The sequence below is a fragment of the Equus quagga genome, chromosome 11, assembly GCF_021613505.1.
Source record: "Equus quagga isolate Etosha38 chromosome 11, UCLA_HA_Equagga_1.0, whole genome shotgun sequence".
NCBI lineage: Eukaryota > Metazoa > Chordata > Mammalia > Perissodactyla > Equidae > Equus > Equus quagga.
In genome coordinates, this window is record NC_060277.1 from 72390783 (window position 1) to 72404751 (window position 13969).

At 48.0% G+C, this 13969-nt stretch overlaps 1 protein-coding gene across 1 annotated transcript in view; it reads right to left on the reverse strand.

The window, feature by feature from the left end:
- NXN (nucleoredoxin) overlaps window positions 1-13969 on the reverse strand; it is a 138558-nt gene that overhangs the window by 21885 nt on the left and 102704 nt on the right. Inside the window, exons 2-3 of the mRNA XM_046677553.1 lie at window positions 2029-2146; window positions 281-414 (exon numbers count right to left, since the gene is read on the reverse strand). Of these exons, the coding sequence (XP_046533509.1) occupies window positions 281-414; window positions 2029-2146 (252 nt within the window). The remainder of the gene's footprint in view (window positions 1-280; window positions 415-2028; window positions 2147-13969) is intronic.

Genomic DNA, 13969 nt, shown 5'->3' on the forward strand with positions numbered 1-13969 from the left:
CTCCACACCCACACTGTGTGCCAGCAGGCAGCAGCAGAAACGAACCCCCTCAGGGTCCATTAGAAGTCTCACCAGAAGAGGTTAGGAGGACTATCCTTTTAGACCAGTCAAAGAGATCATTTTCTTGCTGCTATTATCATTCATAACAACAAGCACTCATGGCTTGCCAACAATGCAGCAGGCACAGGAGAAAGCAAGAACCGCCAGAAGCCAACCACAACTGGTCTTGGTGGAACATCACTGCTCCTTCTGTCTGGACTGAAGAGGAACAAACACTCACCCAGTGTGCGGAGAAATAGACTCCCACGTGAGACCCCTCCAGGCTGCTGCTCTCCAGGGACTGCCCGTTATTTCTAAGCAAGGGCCCTGCAATGACTTCCCTGAAGGGTTTAGGTCCCCAAGGGAATTCCAAACCTGAAACAGGCAACAGAGGGAGAGAATTGTTAAGACTCTTCATTGTGATCTCTGACCCAAGACCCTCAGGGATGCACGGCATGACAACCTCATCATCAAATAGCATTTGTTAACACATCCGTAGGATCTGCAGCTAAAACCCAGGAATAAAAGCAGGACTCATCCATGGCAGAGCCTGCCTACCCTCCAGGCAATGGGTCCCGAACCTGGATGATCACAGGACCCAGCCCCTGGGGCCTTTTGAAAACTACAGAAGCCCAGGTCCCACGCTGAGTCCTGGGATCTGAGAGCAAGGTTGAAGAAGTACGTCCAAAACAAAGCAAAACAGACTCTCCAGGTAACTCTGACGATGGGCCAAGGTAGGGAATCATTGCTCAGGTGTTAACCATGAGTTTCTTCAATTCCAACCCTGGAGTCTCAGAGGCTGTCAATTCTGACTGCATCGTAGAGTCAGCTGGGGATTTTAAAATATGATGCTCCTGGGCCCCACCCCCAGAGATCTTGCTTCAGATGGTCTGGTTTGGGGCCCAGGGAACCAAGTGAGATGAGAATTTAAGTCTAGTGAAAGGAAAGAGTAAAATCTACTCAACCCAGATGGTCTACATTCTGATGACACTTAAGCTCCAGGCAGGAAGAGCAAATAATATGCTCCCAGCTCAACAAAGCAGTGTTTTCTCCCAGGGTGGTCCACGGACCACTGCCTCAAAACCACCCGGGGTGAGCAGGGGATGGGAGAAGCACAGGCTGGTTAAGAGTGCAGATGGCCAAGCCCACCCTGAAACAACTGAATCCAAAAATCCCTGGGGGTGGGACTGGGGAATCTGCCTTTTTAACAAGCTTCAGAGTAGGGGGCATATATGTGTGTGTGTTTAGATTTGAGAAGGTAAAAACTTAGTTCTGCCATGCTCTGGTTTTTACAGAGGGCAATTCTTTGAAGCATGTGAAATTTTTACTGGGAAAATTTGTGACCAGGGTTGACTTCTCTAATTTGATCAACAAGTGAGGGAGGGAAGACCTCATGACCCTATTATGACTCCAGGGCAAGGGGGAAAGGAACAGACCATGGACAGCCACTGAGCAGGGTTATCAGAGCAGAGATGCCTACTCATTGCGTGGCCACCACCCGGCTGGTCAGCAAGACCAAGGCCAGCAGGACGGGGGCAGCACCAAGAAATGAGGGGCAGTCACCGCTGAGGATGGGAGAGCAACCCAGAGACTGTGACTTTGCTACAGAATTATTATAAAGAAAAGAAAAACAAAAACCACTTAGCCTGCCTCTAATTGTCAAGGTGACAGCTGCTGTCGAAAAGGCACTAGAAGTCAGTATCCTGGATCTAGCTCCTTCTCAAAGGCCTCCTCAGCTCTCAAAGCTGAACTTCCTTTTTCAGATTCCATCTCCTCTGGCCCATGAATTAAAGCTCCCAGAAAGGACATTCTAATCCCTTTAAAAATCTGAGCCATGACCTGGAGAATACTATAATTTCATCAAGACAGTATCCTCTAGCCAAATAAACCCATGTACATGTAGTTCATTTGGACGCTCTCTACCAATGGGGAGGAGGTCGGGGCAGGGGGACGGAACAGGACTATGGGATGGACATGCCAAGGGCTCACCTTCTGGGTCATCACGGATCACCAGCAGCCCATTCCTGCACACGACCTTCCCGGTGGTGGCGTCTAGGAATATTAGTGATGGAATGTTGGAAATTCGATATTTGTTCCAAAGTTTAAGCTGTAAGAAGAAACATAAAAGAAGATGGTTAAGTCCAAACCGGATTAATTGCAGAGTTCTTTTGAGCCCCTTAGGCCCGAGGGGTAGATGAACTAGAAAACACAGAAGTACAGATAAATGAACAACTGATGCAAAGCAGGGTTGACTAGGCAAAAGAGACAAGTGAAGCTACAACCCCACCTGCCCCTGCAGTCCATGACAGTGCAGGGGACCCCGAGTCTGAGTCACCCCCAGACTCAAGCCTGGGCAGGGGCTGACAGAGGACCACACCTATTCTAGGAGAGCTCTTCTCTCCCACCTCTCCCACAGGCACTTTCTCTAAAAGGCATGGAGACGGATTAGGCATCTTTCAAACATCATCAGACCTCCACCAGGTGCTTAAGGCAGGAAGGGGAGCTTATGATGGGTGCCTCCCCATCCTAGCAGCAGGCAGGTGCTCCCCTGCTCCCCTGCTCTGCCGTGTCCCCCGAGCCCCAAGGGAGAAGGGACAGCATAGCCAACAGAAGACCAAGTAGTTAAAATCTGCCCCTCTCACCGCGTCCCAGGTTCCTGCACTGGGAGCATCGGCAGTTGTTCTAAGTGTGTGCCATTCAGCCCACAAACGCTAGGGAAGCGATATCCTGAGCCAGCTCCAACCCTCATCTCTCTCTCGGTGCCACTCCAAATAATCCACAGCCTATTGGCAGGCTCTTGAGGTTACTGTGCCAACTGTCAGAGGGCCAGGGTCTAAGAGGGATGAGGCTGAGAAAACATCAATGCAACAGCCGAGAGCTAGGAGCCGAGTATGCGCAGGCTCCTTGGTTTGCTCTAGACATCGGGGTGAACACCGTTCAGGGTGGGCCACGGGGTGCTCAGGAACTCAACTGCCATGCCCAGAAATGACATAATTAAATGAAATGCCGAATTACCAAAGCACCTCCAGAAAGAAAGCAACAAGGGAAAACTGAAGAATGGCCAATAATGATTCGGCTGCTGGCCTTCCTTCCGGGGGCCTGGGGCCCAGACGAGAGGGCTGGCCGTGTGGGCACTGGCAGAACAGAGCCCGGGTGTGTCTAAGGGAAACAGGCACCAGAAGTCCAGCTGCACACAGCAGAGGGAAAGGTATGTGTGGCTGTGATTGTTATTGTTTTTAATTCACTTCCAAGCAGCGAGGGAGTCGGGCAGTGTTATCTGCCAAGAAATGTTAGGCTTCCCCTGTCTATGGAGACCTGGGTCTTGGCAGGAAGGGTTGTGGGACCCCACCTCAAACTGGGTGGGCCCCACCTTAGTGCTCATGGGCTCCCCAAACCAGCCCAGGCCCTGAGAGCAAGAGTGACTCTGCACACATGGTTTTCAATGACCAGGATTGCATCATTCCAGAGACATCTGACACAAGATTCAGATCAAATATTCTTAGGAGAAGATCAACAGCAGAACGAGAGCGTCTTGCCCCTGGGATCAGCCTCACAAGTTTGCTGTGCAAGGATCCAGCCAGGTGAATAAAAAAAAATGGCGGGGGCAAAGGAAGATTAAGGGATTTTTCTGGTTTAAAAATTATTGGGAAAAAATGGGAAACATAGCAAACCACAAAAACTGAGATAAAAATCATCCATGACTCACCACTTATGAAAGCTTAGACAATTTTATATTTCCACCAGTGGCAAAAGAGAGGGCCCATTTCCTAGTCCTCTCACTAACAGTATCACTAACATTAGTTTTTCCGATTAGATAGGAGAAAATGATGCCTCATTTTGGTTGCTGATCTTTTACTTACTGATGTTTAGGCACTATATACATACGTATATCTCAATGTCGTAAACACACCGTTTTTTCCCAGGATTTTTTTTTTAAAGATTTTATGTTTCCGTTTTCTCCCCAAAGCCCCTGGTACATAGCTGTGTATTTTGAGTTGTGGGCCCTTCTAGTTGTGGCATGTGGGATGCCACCTCAGCATGGCTTCCTGAGCGGTGCCATGTCCGCACCCAGAATTTGAACCGGTGAAACCCTGGGCTGCCAAAGGGAAGTGCGTGAACTTAACCACTCGGCCACGGGGCCGGCCCCCCTCCCCCTGGATGTTTTATAACTGGTAAGTGCTAAAATTCATTCAACAGACACTAACTGAGCACCTACTATGGGCCAGCTCTGCTTTGAGCACAAGGGATACAAGATAGAACAAGGCAGATGAAGTTGCTGCCTTCACAGCTTCTATTCTAGGGGGAGAGACAGACAATAAATAAAAATATAAATAGAAAAATAATTTCAGACACTTGTGAGTAATCAAAGAAAACAGAGCAAGGTAGGAGCAGAGGCATGCGGGGGGAGTGGCACATATTTGGATGGTGATCGGGGAAGCATCTTTGAAGAAGTGGCATTTGAGCACAGACCCCCATAATGAGATGAAGCAAGTCATGTGTGCATCGAGGAGGCCACCTGAGGCCCAGGGAACCTGTGTAGAGGCCAGGAGGCTGACTAGGGAAGGCTGGAGTAGATGCAGCCAAACAGAGTCAGGGAGAGGGGCCGCAAAAAGGTGAGACGGGCGCTCAGAGACCAGATCTTTAAGGACCTATGGACTGGTAGAAAGAATGGAATTTTATTCTAAGTGTAATAGGAAGCAACTGAGGGTCAGCAGGGGAGTGGTACAATCTGATTTACATTTTAAAATGTCACTCCAGCTGCTGTGAAGGAACAGACTGCTGAGGAAGACAGGTGAAGGCAGAAGACCCATGGGGGAGGCCACTGCCAACAGTCCAGGCAGAAGCTGAGAGCAATGGAGAAGACTTGGGTTGTAGCAGCAGGGTGAGGCCGTGATGTATTTTGAAGACAGTCAACAGGAGAGGTTGATAAATTGAATGCAAGAAACGGGTGAGGGAAAGAAAAAGATCAAGGATGTACTGTGGTTTGGGGGCTTGAACAAAAGCGTGTTAAGGTGTCCCATTAAGCAAGAGGAGGAGCAAGTTTGAGAGAAAAATCAAGATCGGACAGGTCAAGTTTGAAGTGCCTGTGAGACGTGCAAGTGAAGACTTTGAGCAGGCATCTGCACTGACAAATCTAGACTCTGGGGGCGGGCCATGATATATCACCAGGGATCATCAGTGCCTACATGCTGTTAGGGGTCATGGGCCTGGATGAGGTCATCCAAGCAGAAGACACGGCCACAGGGGAAAAGAGCCAGGGCCCACCCACAGAAGACTGAGCAGGAGTGATGAGCGATGTGGGAGGAAAACAAGGAGACTTTGGTGTCCCAATAGGCAGGTGAAGAAAGTGTTGGCGAGGAGAGAGTAGGCCACTGCGTCAAATGCTGCTGAGTTGTTGAGTAAGATGAGGACGGAGAACTGACCAGTCGATAGGCAACTAAGGTCTCATGAGACCTTGATGGGATCAGGGAGGAGTCGGTGAAGTGGTGAAGCTGACAGACAGGCCGAAGTGAAGAGGGAAGAAGTGGGGCACAGCTCTGTCTAGCGCGCACACCTAAAGCGGGCGTGGGACCCATACAAATGTGAGTCCTCTTGCCAACATATCAAACGCCTAGAGGAGAATAATAAAAAGAAAGGTTATAAAAAGAGAAAGAGAAAATGGCACACAAGGGGCTGAGGGAGTGGCTACAGACAGTTCTCTTTACGAGTTTTGCTATAAAGAGAGCAGAGAAATGGGATTGTAGCTGGAAAAGCACATGATGAGGTCAGAGGGAGGATATCTTAAAGATGGGAGATACTGTCACATATGCTGTTGGGGATAATCCAGAAAGGAGAGAAAAAAATTGACGAGAAGGAAAAATGCAAGAACAAAGTCCTTGAATAGGCAAAAGGGTGGAATCTAGGTCACAAATGGAAAGGTGGAGCTGTAAAAACAGCTAATTTTTAAATATATACTCTTACTTCAAAGTAGTGTTTTAGTCTGAATAGAAAACCAGGGGCCGGCTCCGTGGCCGAGTGGTTAAGCTCGCGCACTCTGCTGCAGCAGCCCAGGGTTCAGATCCTGGGCACGGACATGGCACCGCTCGTCAGGCCACGTTGAGGTCTACAACTAGAAGGACGTGCAACTAAGATATACAACTGTGTACGGGGGGGGGGGGGGGGCGGGGAGATAAAGCAGGAAAGAAAATAAAAAGATTGGCAACAGTTGTTAGCCCAGGTGCCAATCTTTAAAAAAAAAAAAAAGAAAACCATGCTACTTGCAAATAAAGATCATTTATCTTCTTTTTTCAAGAGTTATACTGTTTATTTCCTTTTCTTATGGAACTATATTGGCTGGAATTTCCAGAACAATATTAAGTAGCAAGCATCCTTATCTTCTTCCTGACTATAACAGATATATCCATATATTTTATTATCATATGTAATATTAGCCATTAATTTGAGACAGATATTCTTTAACAGTTAAACAAAATAGTTTTGAATATTACCCAGCCTTAAAAAAGAAGGAAATTCTGCAATATGCTACAACACGGATGAACCTTGAGGACATTAGGATAAGTAAAATAGGCCAGACACAAAAAGACAAATGCTATATGATTCCACCTATATGAAGTACTTAGATTAGTCAAAACCACAAAGACAGAAAGTATAACGGTGGTTGCCAGGGGCGGAGGGGAGGGGGGAATGAAGAGGTATTGTTTAATGGGTACAATCTCAGTTTTACAAGATAAAAAGAATCATGGGGGTGGTGATGGTTGCACAGCAATGTGAATGTATTTAATACCACTGAACTGCACACTTAAAAATGGTTAAGATGGTAAATATTATGTTATGTGTATTTTACCACAATTAAAAAAATAACAGCCTTCCATAACTTTTTGACCAAAAGTTTTATCAGGAATGGATGGTGACTTTATGGTTATTCTTTTCACCTGTTGTGGTATATTTCATTAGTAGCCACTCCAAGGTTAAACCATCCTTGCCTTCATAGAAGAAATCTTCCCTGGTCACATGTATTGTTAGGGGATCACTACAGTCATATCTTCCTGGGGCCTCGGGCTCCCACAAGCAAATGGTATCTTGTAACAAGACTCTCTTTGTGGGTAGCTAGACAGTTTCCCTAAAGTAAACTGCAGCCTGTGAGCCTTAAAAATAAAGATGGCAGACACAATGTGATTCTACTAGAGCGGTTTGACCGTAGGCACTCAGACTTCAAATGTAAGCATGTGATTGGCTCTTGGCTAGGTATTTTTAAAGGAAAGGTGGGTTTTGGAACCTGGAAGAACTAGCCCCTAAATGCTTGGCCACCCCAGTGTGGGTCAGGAACATTCCCCCAGGAGACGTCATCAAAGGAGGCCCTGGGAGGCCTGCTTACGATGGCCTGAGGGTATTAATGTAGTACCTTTTATGACTCTAATACTATAGGTGCTGTCCTTGCCCTGCCTTGACAGATAAAGAGGAACTCAGTTTGTTCTGGGTCCCTTGTATAGGCAGAAGGATTATAACACCCTCCCCCTGCCTCACCCCAAATCAGATACTTCTTTTCTATCAGCATCGTCCTTGGGGAGGTAAGAAACTGTAACCCTGATGACCCCTGTCATCCCTCCCTCCCTAGGGACCCTTCCTTTTCTTTCCCACTGGGTCTCAAGGAAGACAGGTCTTGGCTTGTGTTTCATCCATTGCTGTTGGATCTTTTGTTTCCAAGGGAAAAAATTATGCTTCTAGACTCACATCTGACACTGAAAAGTTGATCCTTTTGTAGACTACACATCATGGTCTAATTTTACATGATAGTGATTTATTTAGGAACTTAGGTCATCCATCAGTGATTTGCAGATTTGCCCGGGACTGGCTGCCGCAGGTTGCCGCACCACGGTTGCTCTGCTCTGTGCAGAGTGCAGAAGGCACAGGAAGGATCATTCCAACCATGCCAATTTTGATACCTGAACCAGAAAGTGCACCTTATGTTAGAGAAGTCATGTAGGTCCGCTTTGATGCTTTTCTCATGCTGACAGGAAATGAGAAATGCTTGAGCTTAAAGAAATGACCACCGAGATTCACCTCTGTGCCTTTTCAACATCTCAAGTCCACTAAAGGGTTTCAAAAAGGCCTCTTAAAACAGTGGTTTCATAACCATTTTTGGGTCACAGACACTTTTGAGGATATAAGCTATAGATCCTTTCTCCAGAGAAAAATGCACATACACAAAAACGTCTGTGTGCCATTTCGGAGTTCATGAATTCCTTGAAGCCTGTTAATGAATTTGTCTGATCCCAAGAGGTCTATGCATCCCAGATAAAGACCCCTTGTCTCAGTGCATTTTAGTGCATGGCTTGACTCTGATTGAACTGAAAGAGCTATGATATTGCCCCATCTTTATTCTTGTCACGAAAATTCACCCTAATAAAAATCAGCATTTGCCTAAACTCTGAATTGATGGAATAGCAAAAAGTGGGAGATTAAAATCTCACTATTCTGTCGCTGCTGTGTTCTTAAACTCCTTCAGAGCTGATGACTGCCCGTGGTCTTTCATTCATCCCTTTGCCCTCAGGATGGTGAAGACCAGAACCACCCAAGACTGAGCAAGAACTGCGCTTATTTTTAAGGCTCCCCAAGAAATGAGTTCACATTCTTCCTCAGTACGATATTAGAGCATTTAATCAGAGTCAGGAGCATAAGTGCTTCTTCATTAAAGTTCCTTCTTGGGAGGAAACATGCTAAGGTAGAAAGAAAACGGGCTTCAGGGACCTGGCCCTGACACCTCATTAGATGTCAGTAAGTGACATGGTACCAGACCTTGGGCAGGTCCCGCCTCCTTGCCTAGCACAGTAATACCCACATCACAGGATGAATATCGAACTTAAATGAAGTGATGTGTGGGGAGCCGCTTTGAAAACTAAAGCACTACCCACATGGGACACATCACTAATATCTGAATCCAATTTATGCTTATTTCTCCCTTGTCTTGTCAGCATCCTCTTCAAAAAACATTTTCCTGTCAACTCTATTTTAAAGTTAATCAATCAACTGGATAGTTAGTAGGCTATAAAACTCCTCAGAAAACAGGGATTCTGTAGCAAATGGTATTTTTGCCATAAGTACCTTCTGCAAAACAAAAATACATTTTTTTGGCCAGTTTTATGTGGTCAGCTTGCCCTTTTTTTTTTTTTTTTGACCCCCTACCTCTTTTTTTCTCCCTCCCACTTCCCATTTTGGATTTCCAGATTTTAAAAGGGCATCTGGAAAATTTTTTTTAACTGACTCTAGATTTTGCTTCTCTCTCTACTTAACTCTGACACCACTTCTGCTTCAGACAAGAATTCCTACTTCATTTCCTCACCTCCTGGCTTGGCTGACTGAAGTGTGAAATACAGTATAGTCGGGCACAAAGAGCGGAGGGGGGAGAAGGAGCTGAGCCTGGCAGTTCCCATCCCAGCAGCCTCTGAACCAGGAGACGGGATGGAGAGCGACAGCTCACGTCCCACTGGTCATGGGGAGAGGAAAGGCTGGTGGCAACTTGAACAAGGACTTTAAAAGGGTCACACTGACCAACACTGCTGCAGGAGGGAAAGACCGGAGGACTTTCACATCCACTGCTTGCTCTCTCTCCAGTGACTATCCTGCGGGCACAAAGGCCACCTGAAGTTCATTTCCATGATGCGTTCAACTTGCTGAACCACCTCCTTTCGTAGCTACCCAGGGGACTTCGACAGAACAGGTCACAGCAAGACCCCAAAGCCTAGACATCGAAGTGTTTATCATTAGCTCGCCAAATTCAGAAGCAAGGCAACAAAGACGAAATCGAAAAAAAGAAAGAGGAGAAAATATTAGCTCAACGTGGCAAAAATCAAAAAGGATGACAAAATGGGCTATCCAGTTACTTCCAAGTTCCCGTTGCGCGGCCTGGCGGCTGGTTCTGGTTAGCGAGTCCAAGGCCGCGGTTGGAGCTATCATCCCAGGAACGCCAGCCAGAGACGCTTTCACAGTGACCCAGGAAACGATGAGGCAAGTATCAAAAGGGACAGGACCGGGAACTGGTAAACTGTAAAAACCCAAACTGTACAGCCAAGGTAATCTGAGACACTGGGGGATTAGTCAGCACCCACAGATGCCACCGGGAAACGCAACCTGGCGATTTCCGAGAAAGCCCCAGCTCCTGAGGGTGACGCGGAATCCGCTTCTCGCTCTGAGGACTGGGTCTTGTGCTTGACTGGGGGCTAAGTTTTTATTTCTCAACAGCTGCTGCAAATCTGTGGGATCAAGCCAAAGCTAACACAGATGCAGGATTAATCAGCCAGCTCCTTGGCAAGGTCAGCCGGAGCCTTCTCAGGCAAATGCTGACCACAGTCAACATCATCCCTTCTGTCCTTAACAGTGTCCCCACCCTCCCCAACCAAACATCACCAAAGCCCATTCCATGTGTGGTCTGAGGGGGAAACTCCCCCGCGTCCTCCTCTCCAATGTCAAGGCGGTACAGACCCAGCACAGGCTCTGAAGCCAGACTGCCCGGGTCTCACTCTGCTCCAGCCACTTGCTAGGTGGCGACCTCAGGGAAGCTACCTAACTTCTCTCTTGGTTTTCTCATCTGTGTAATGGGGAGAATAGCACCTACACCTCATTGGACTGTTGTGGAGATTCGACCTGTTACAGAAAGTGCTTAGAATAGGGCCTGGCACAGATTAGGCCCTACATAAGCATCAGCTGCTACTATTAATATCAATGATTATTGCTGTTGCTACTGTTATCCCACAACCATTCTAAACACTCCAGCAGGACCTTGTCCTTGGATCCCCAGAGTTAAGACCAAATCTTGCTTTGGAGGCATGATTCCCAGTGTGTAATTTGGCCTGTGACTGAAATCTTCAGAGCCTGGTATAGCCGTTGGCCAAGCACAGTGCTTGGCACATGTTATGTCTTCAGCAAGTGATGGGTAAACAAATGAAGGAACGAACGAACGGAGGCAAGGGAAAGAGGAAACTGTCGACGGGGCAGCCAGACTGGGTGCCTAGCCATGCAACCAAGTTCAGCTACTTAGAGGGCTTCCTTACGACCAAGACTCTTCCTTGTGCCTTGAGACACTCGGGAAGGCCCAGAAGACTCTTTAAATTGCAGAATAAATAAGCCAAGACAAGTGCTAGTGGAATTAGAGCTCTTCTCCCTTATCTAACAGTGCCTCTGATCCCTATACTCCCCTCACCTTCTCATCTCTCCTTTGCCTGGAGCCAACACAGAGAAGGGACCAGCATGAGAGACCAAGGGAAAGGTGCGGGTGGGCTGGGCCAGGCTGCTGGTAACCAGCAGCAGCTCATGAGACATCCAAGCCCTCCTAGTGGAACTGCAGCTACGAAGCCGGACTGAAAACCAGCTTCCCCTTCACTATAACTGGTTCAGAAAGAGGTCACCGGAGCGTGAGGTTTAGAAAACGAGGTGTCCACTCTGCTTCCTGCAGACAAAGGCACCTGGCATTAAATACACCACACGCCCTCCTTCGGGGTCCATCTCTGCCACTCTGGGCTGTATTAAAAAGAAAAAGAAAAAGAAAAGACTGGGTAGAAGAGACATGAAAAGTTTACTCTGCTTTTCGCTAACGCTCAGAACAGTAAGCTTTCTAACCAATTTATGGCTAACCTAGCCAGGCTGCGCAATCCGGGCTATGAGTAAGTATGATTTACTTACAACACTAACCAAAGTGCCTCAGGGGAAAGGAAGGGAGTGAGATACCCGCCTGCCTTCAGGAATCTTACAGTCCAGAAGTGGAAAATGGTAAATTTTAGGTACTATATATTTTATCACAACTTAAAAAAAAAGTGGGGCTATGAGTATACTATGCACACGCATAGCATGAGGCAGACCGTGGTGACAGCCAGGAGAACGAGTAAGAAGGAAGACTGGCTCCTTGCTCCTTCACTGAATATGCCAGGAATGGCTCTGTGTGTTACATCCAATATGCTCACCATTTCAAACATCCTCCGTGTAACCACTCTCATTCCACTTGGGGCGGCCACAAGAACCAACAGCTCATGGACGCGTTTGGTCCTTGTTGGTCAGTCAAATCTTTACTCAATACTTTTGCTCATCAGAGAGCAGCCTGGTGCAGGTAAAAGGGTTAAGAACATGGTTCTGCAGCCAGACTGCCTGGCTCAAATCCCAGCTCTACTACACACCTGCTGGGTGGCCTTGGGCAAGTTACTTCACCCCTCAGAGCCTCAATTTGCTCGTGAGTAAAATGAGGATAATAACAACACCTGCTTCACATTGTTGCTGCTGGAAATAACTGGATTAATATACGTATAACAGTGAGAAGCACTGCCTGCTGCGTAATAAGCGGTCAGTAAATGTTAGAAATGATGCTGGTGCCTGAAGAGAACACTGCCATTTCTCCTTGACTGTAAGTGGAAAAACGTGATGACCCCTCTAACCCCCGTTTAGCACCCACGTCAGCTGCAGGTTCCCGTTCTGGTGGAGGCGGATGGGGGAAATGACTTCTTGGGCCTTGTCTCAATTTGGGACACCTGCAGACAGAAGAGCCAGGCCAGGAGACAACCCTACACAGTAAATGCAAGCTCCTCGCAGCCTGGTGGTGGGGGGACTTAAGTTCTAAAGAGGCTCACTTCGCTTTGTAAGATCTCCTTTTACCACAGAAATCAATTTGCTGCTAGTACGAGAGCTGGAGGATCTGACATGCTATTTCTTCCTCTATCTCTTTATACAAGAGACGTCCATCCTCATCAGTGGACACCTTCCACCACAGACCTCACCAGCTCACAGCAAGCTCTGCCACCATCTTCACTGGTCACCCCAACGTGCTGTCAAACGCACTGCCGATTCCCAGGGTAAGGGCCGCACACCATGCTTCTATTAGATCTTGAACACGAACAACCACTGCCCCTTAATCTTTTCTCCCAGGGGACGGCCGGGTTCCAGCAGCCCCAAATCCTCTCGCCACATCAAGGCGGGAAGCAGAGCGTAGTGCTAAGAACGTAGGCCTCGGGGCAGATGTTCTGGGTTTGAATCCTGACTCTGCCACCTCAGGCAAATTCCTTGCCTCTCTCTGTTCAACTGCAAAATAGTCCCATAGCACCTACCTTCTAGGGTTCCCGTGAGCATAAATAATAAGATGAAGTGCTCAGAACCGTCCCTGACACACAGTAAGCACCCACATGAGAACGTGTCTTTTGTGTGCCCTTCCAGATTTTTTATCAGAAAGCCAGCTTAGAGCAATGGGCCTGCCCAGGGTCCTCAAACAGCAAGAGCACTCCATGAGCAGCATTTGGCTGTGGGGATCAGGACACCACAGCGCCACCAGTCCCTGCCAGGGCTGGATCCAGAACAACCCACACAAATAAATGCAGAGTGCTTTACAAGAGGCCTTCTGCCAGGTTAGCAGACAGACCCCGAGAGAGCAGAGGACCCTGTAGTTCCCCAGCAACGGCGCCGGGCGGGGCCACAGCTCCACCTCCTCACGGAAACGAGGATACTTTCCAACCAGCATCAGCTCTGCGGATCTTCCTTTCTCAAAATGAGGGAGTGGCAGATCTCAACTAAGAAAGGGTCACTAATTCTAACCCAACCACCAGAGACACAAGGGGCAGATGGTGGCCACGCAGGTAGGCATGAGAAGTTAAAAAACAAAAAAGTGGTGTTCCACGTGGCTGGGAGGACTGGGTCTGGCCACCAGCTCTGCGGTTTTGTGATCGTGGTGACGAAGGCCACAGTGGATGAAGGGGGAGCACGGGGAAAGAGGCTGCATCCCATATGCGAGGAGCAGTCAAAGAAGCCAACAGAACTAAAAGTGCATTCTAAGACACCAGTGCCGCCGCCACCTCCTCCTCCTCCCCCTCCTCCTTCTTCTCCCCTTCTCCTCCCCCTCCTCCCCCTCCCCCTCCTCCCCCTTCTCCTCCTCCCCCTCCTCCCCCCTCCCCCCTCCCCC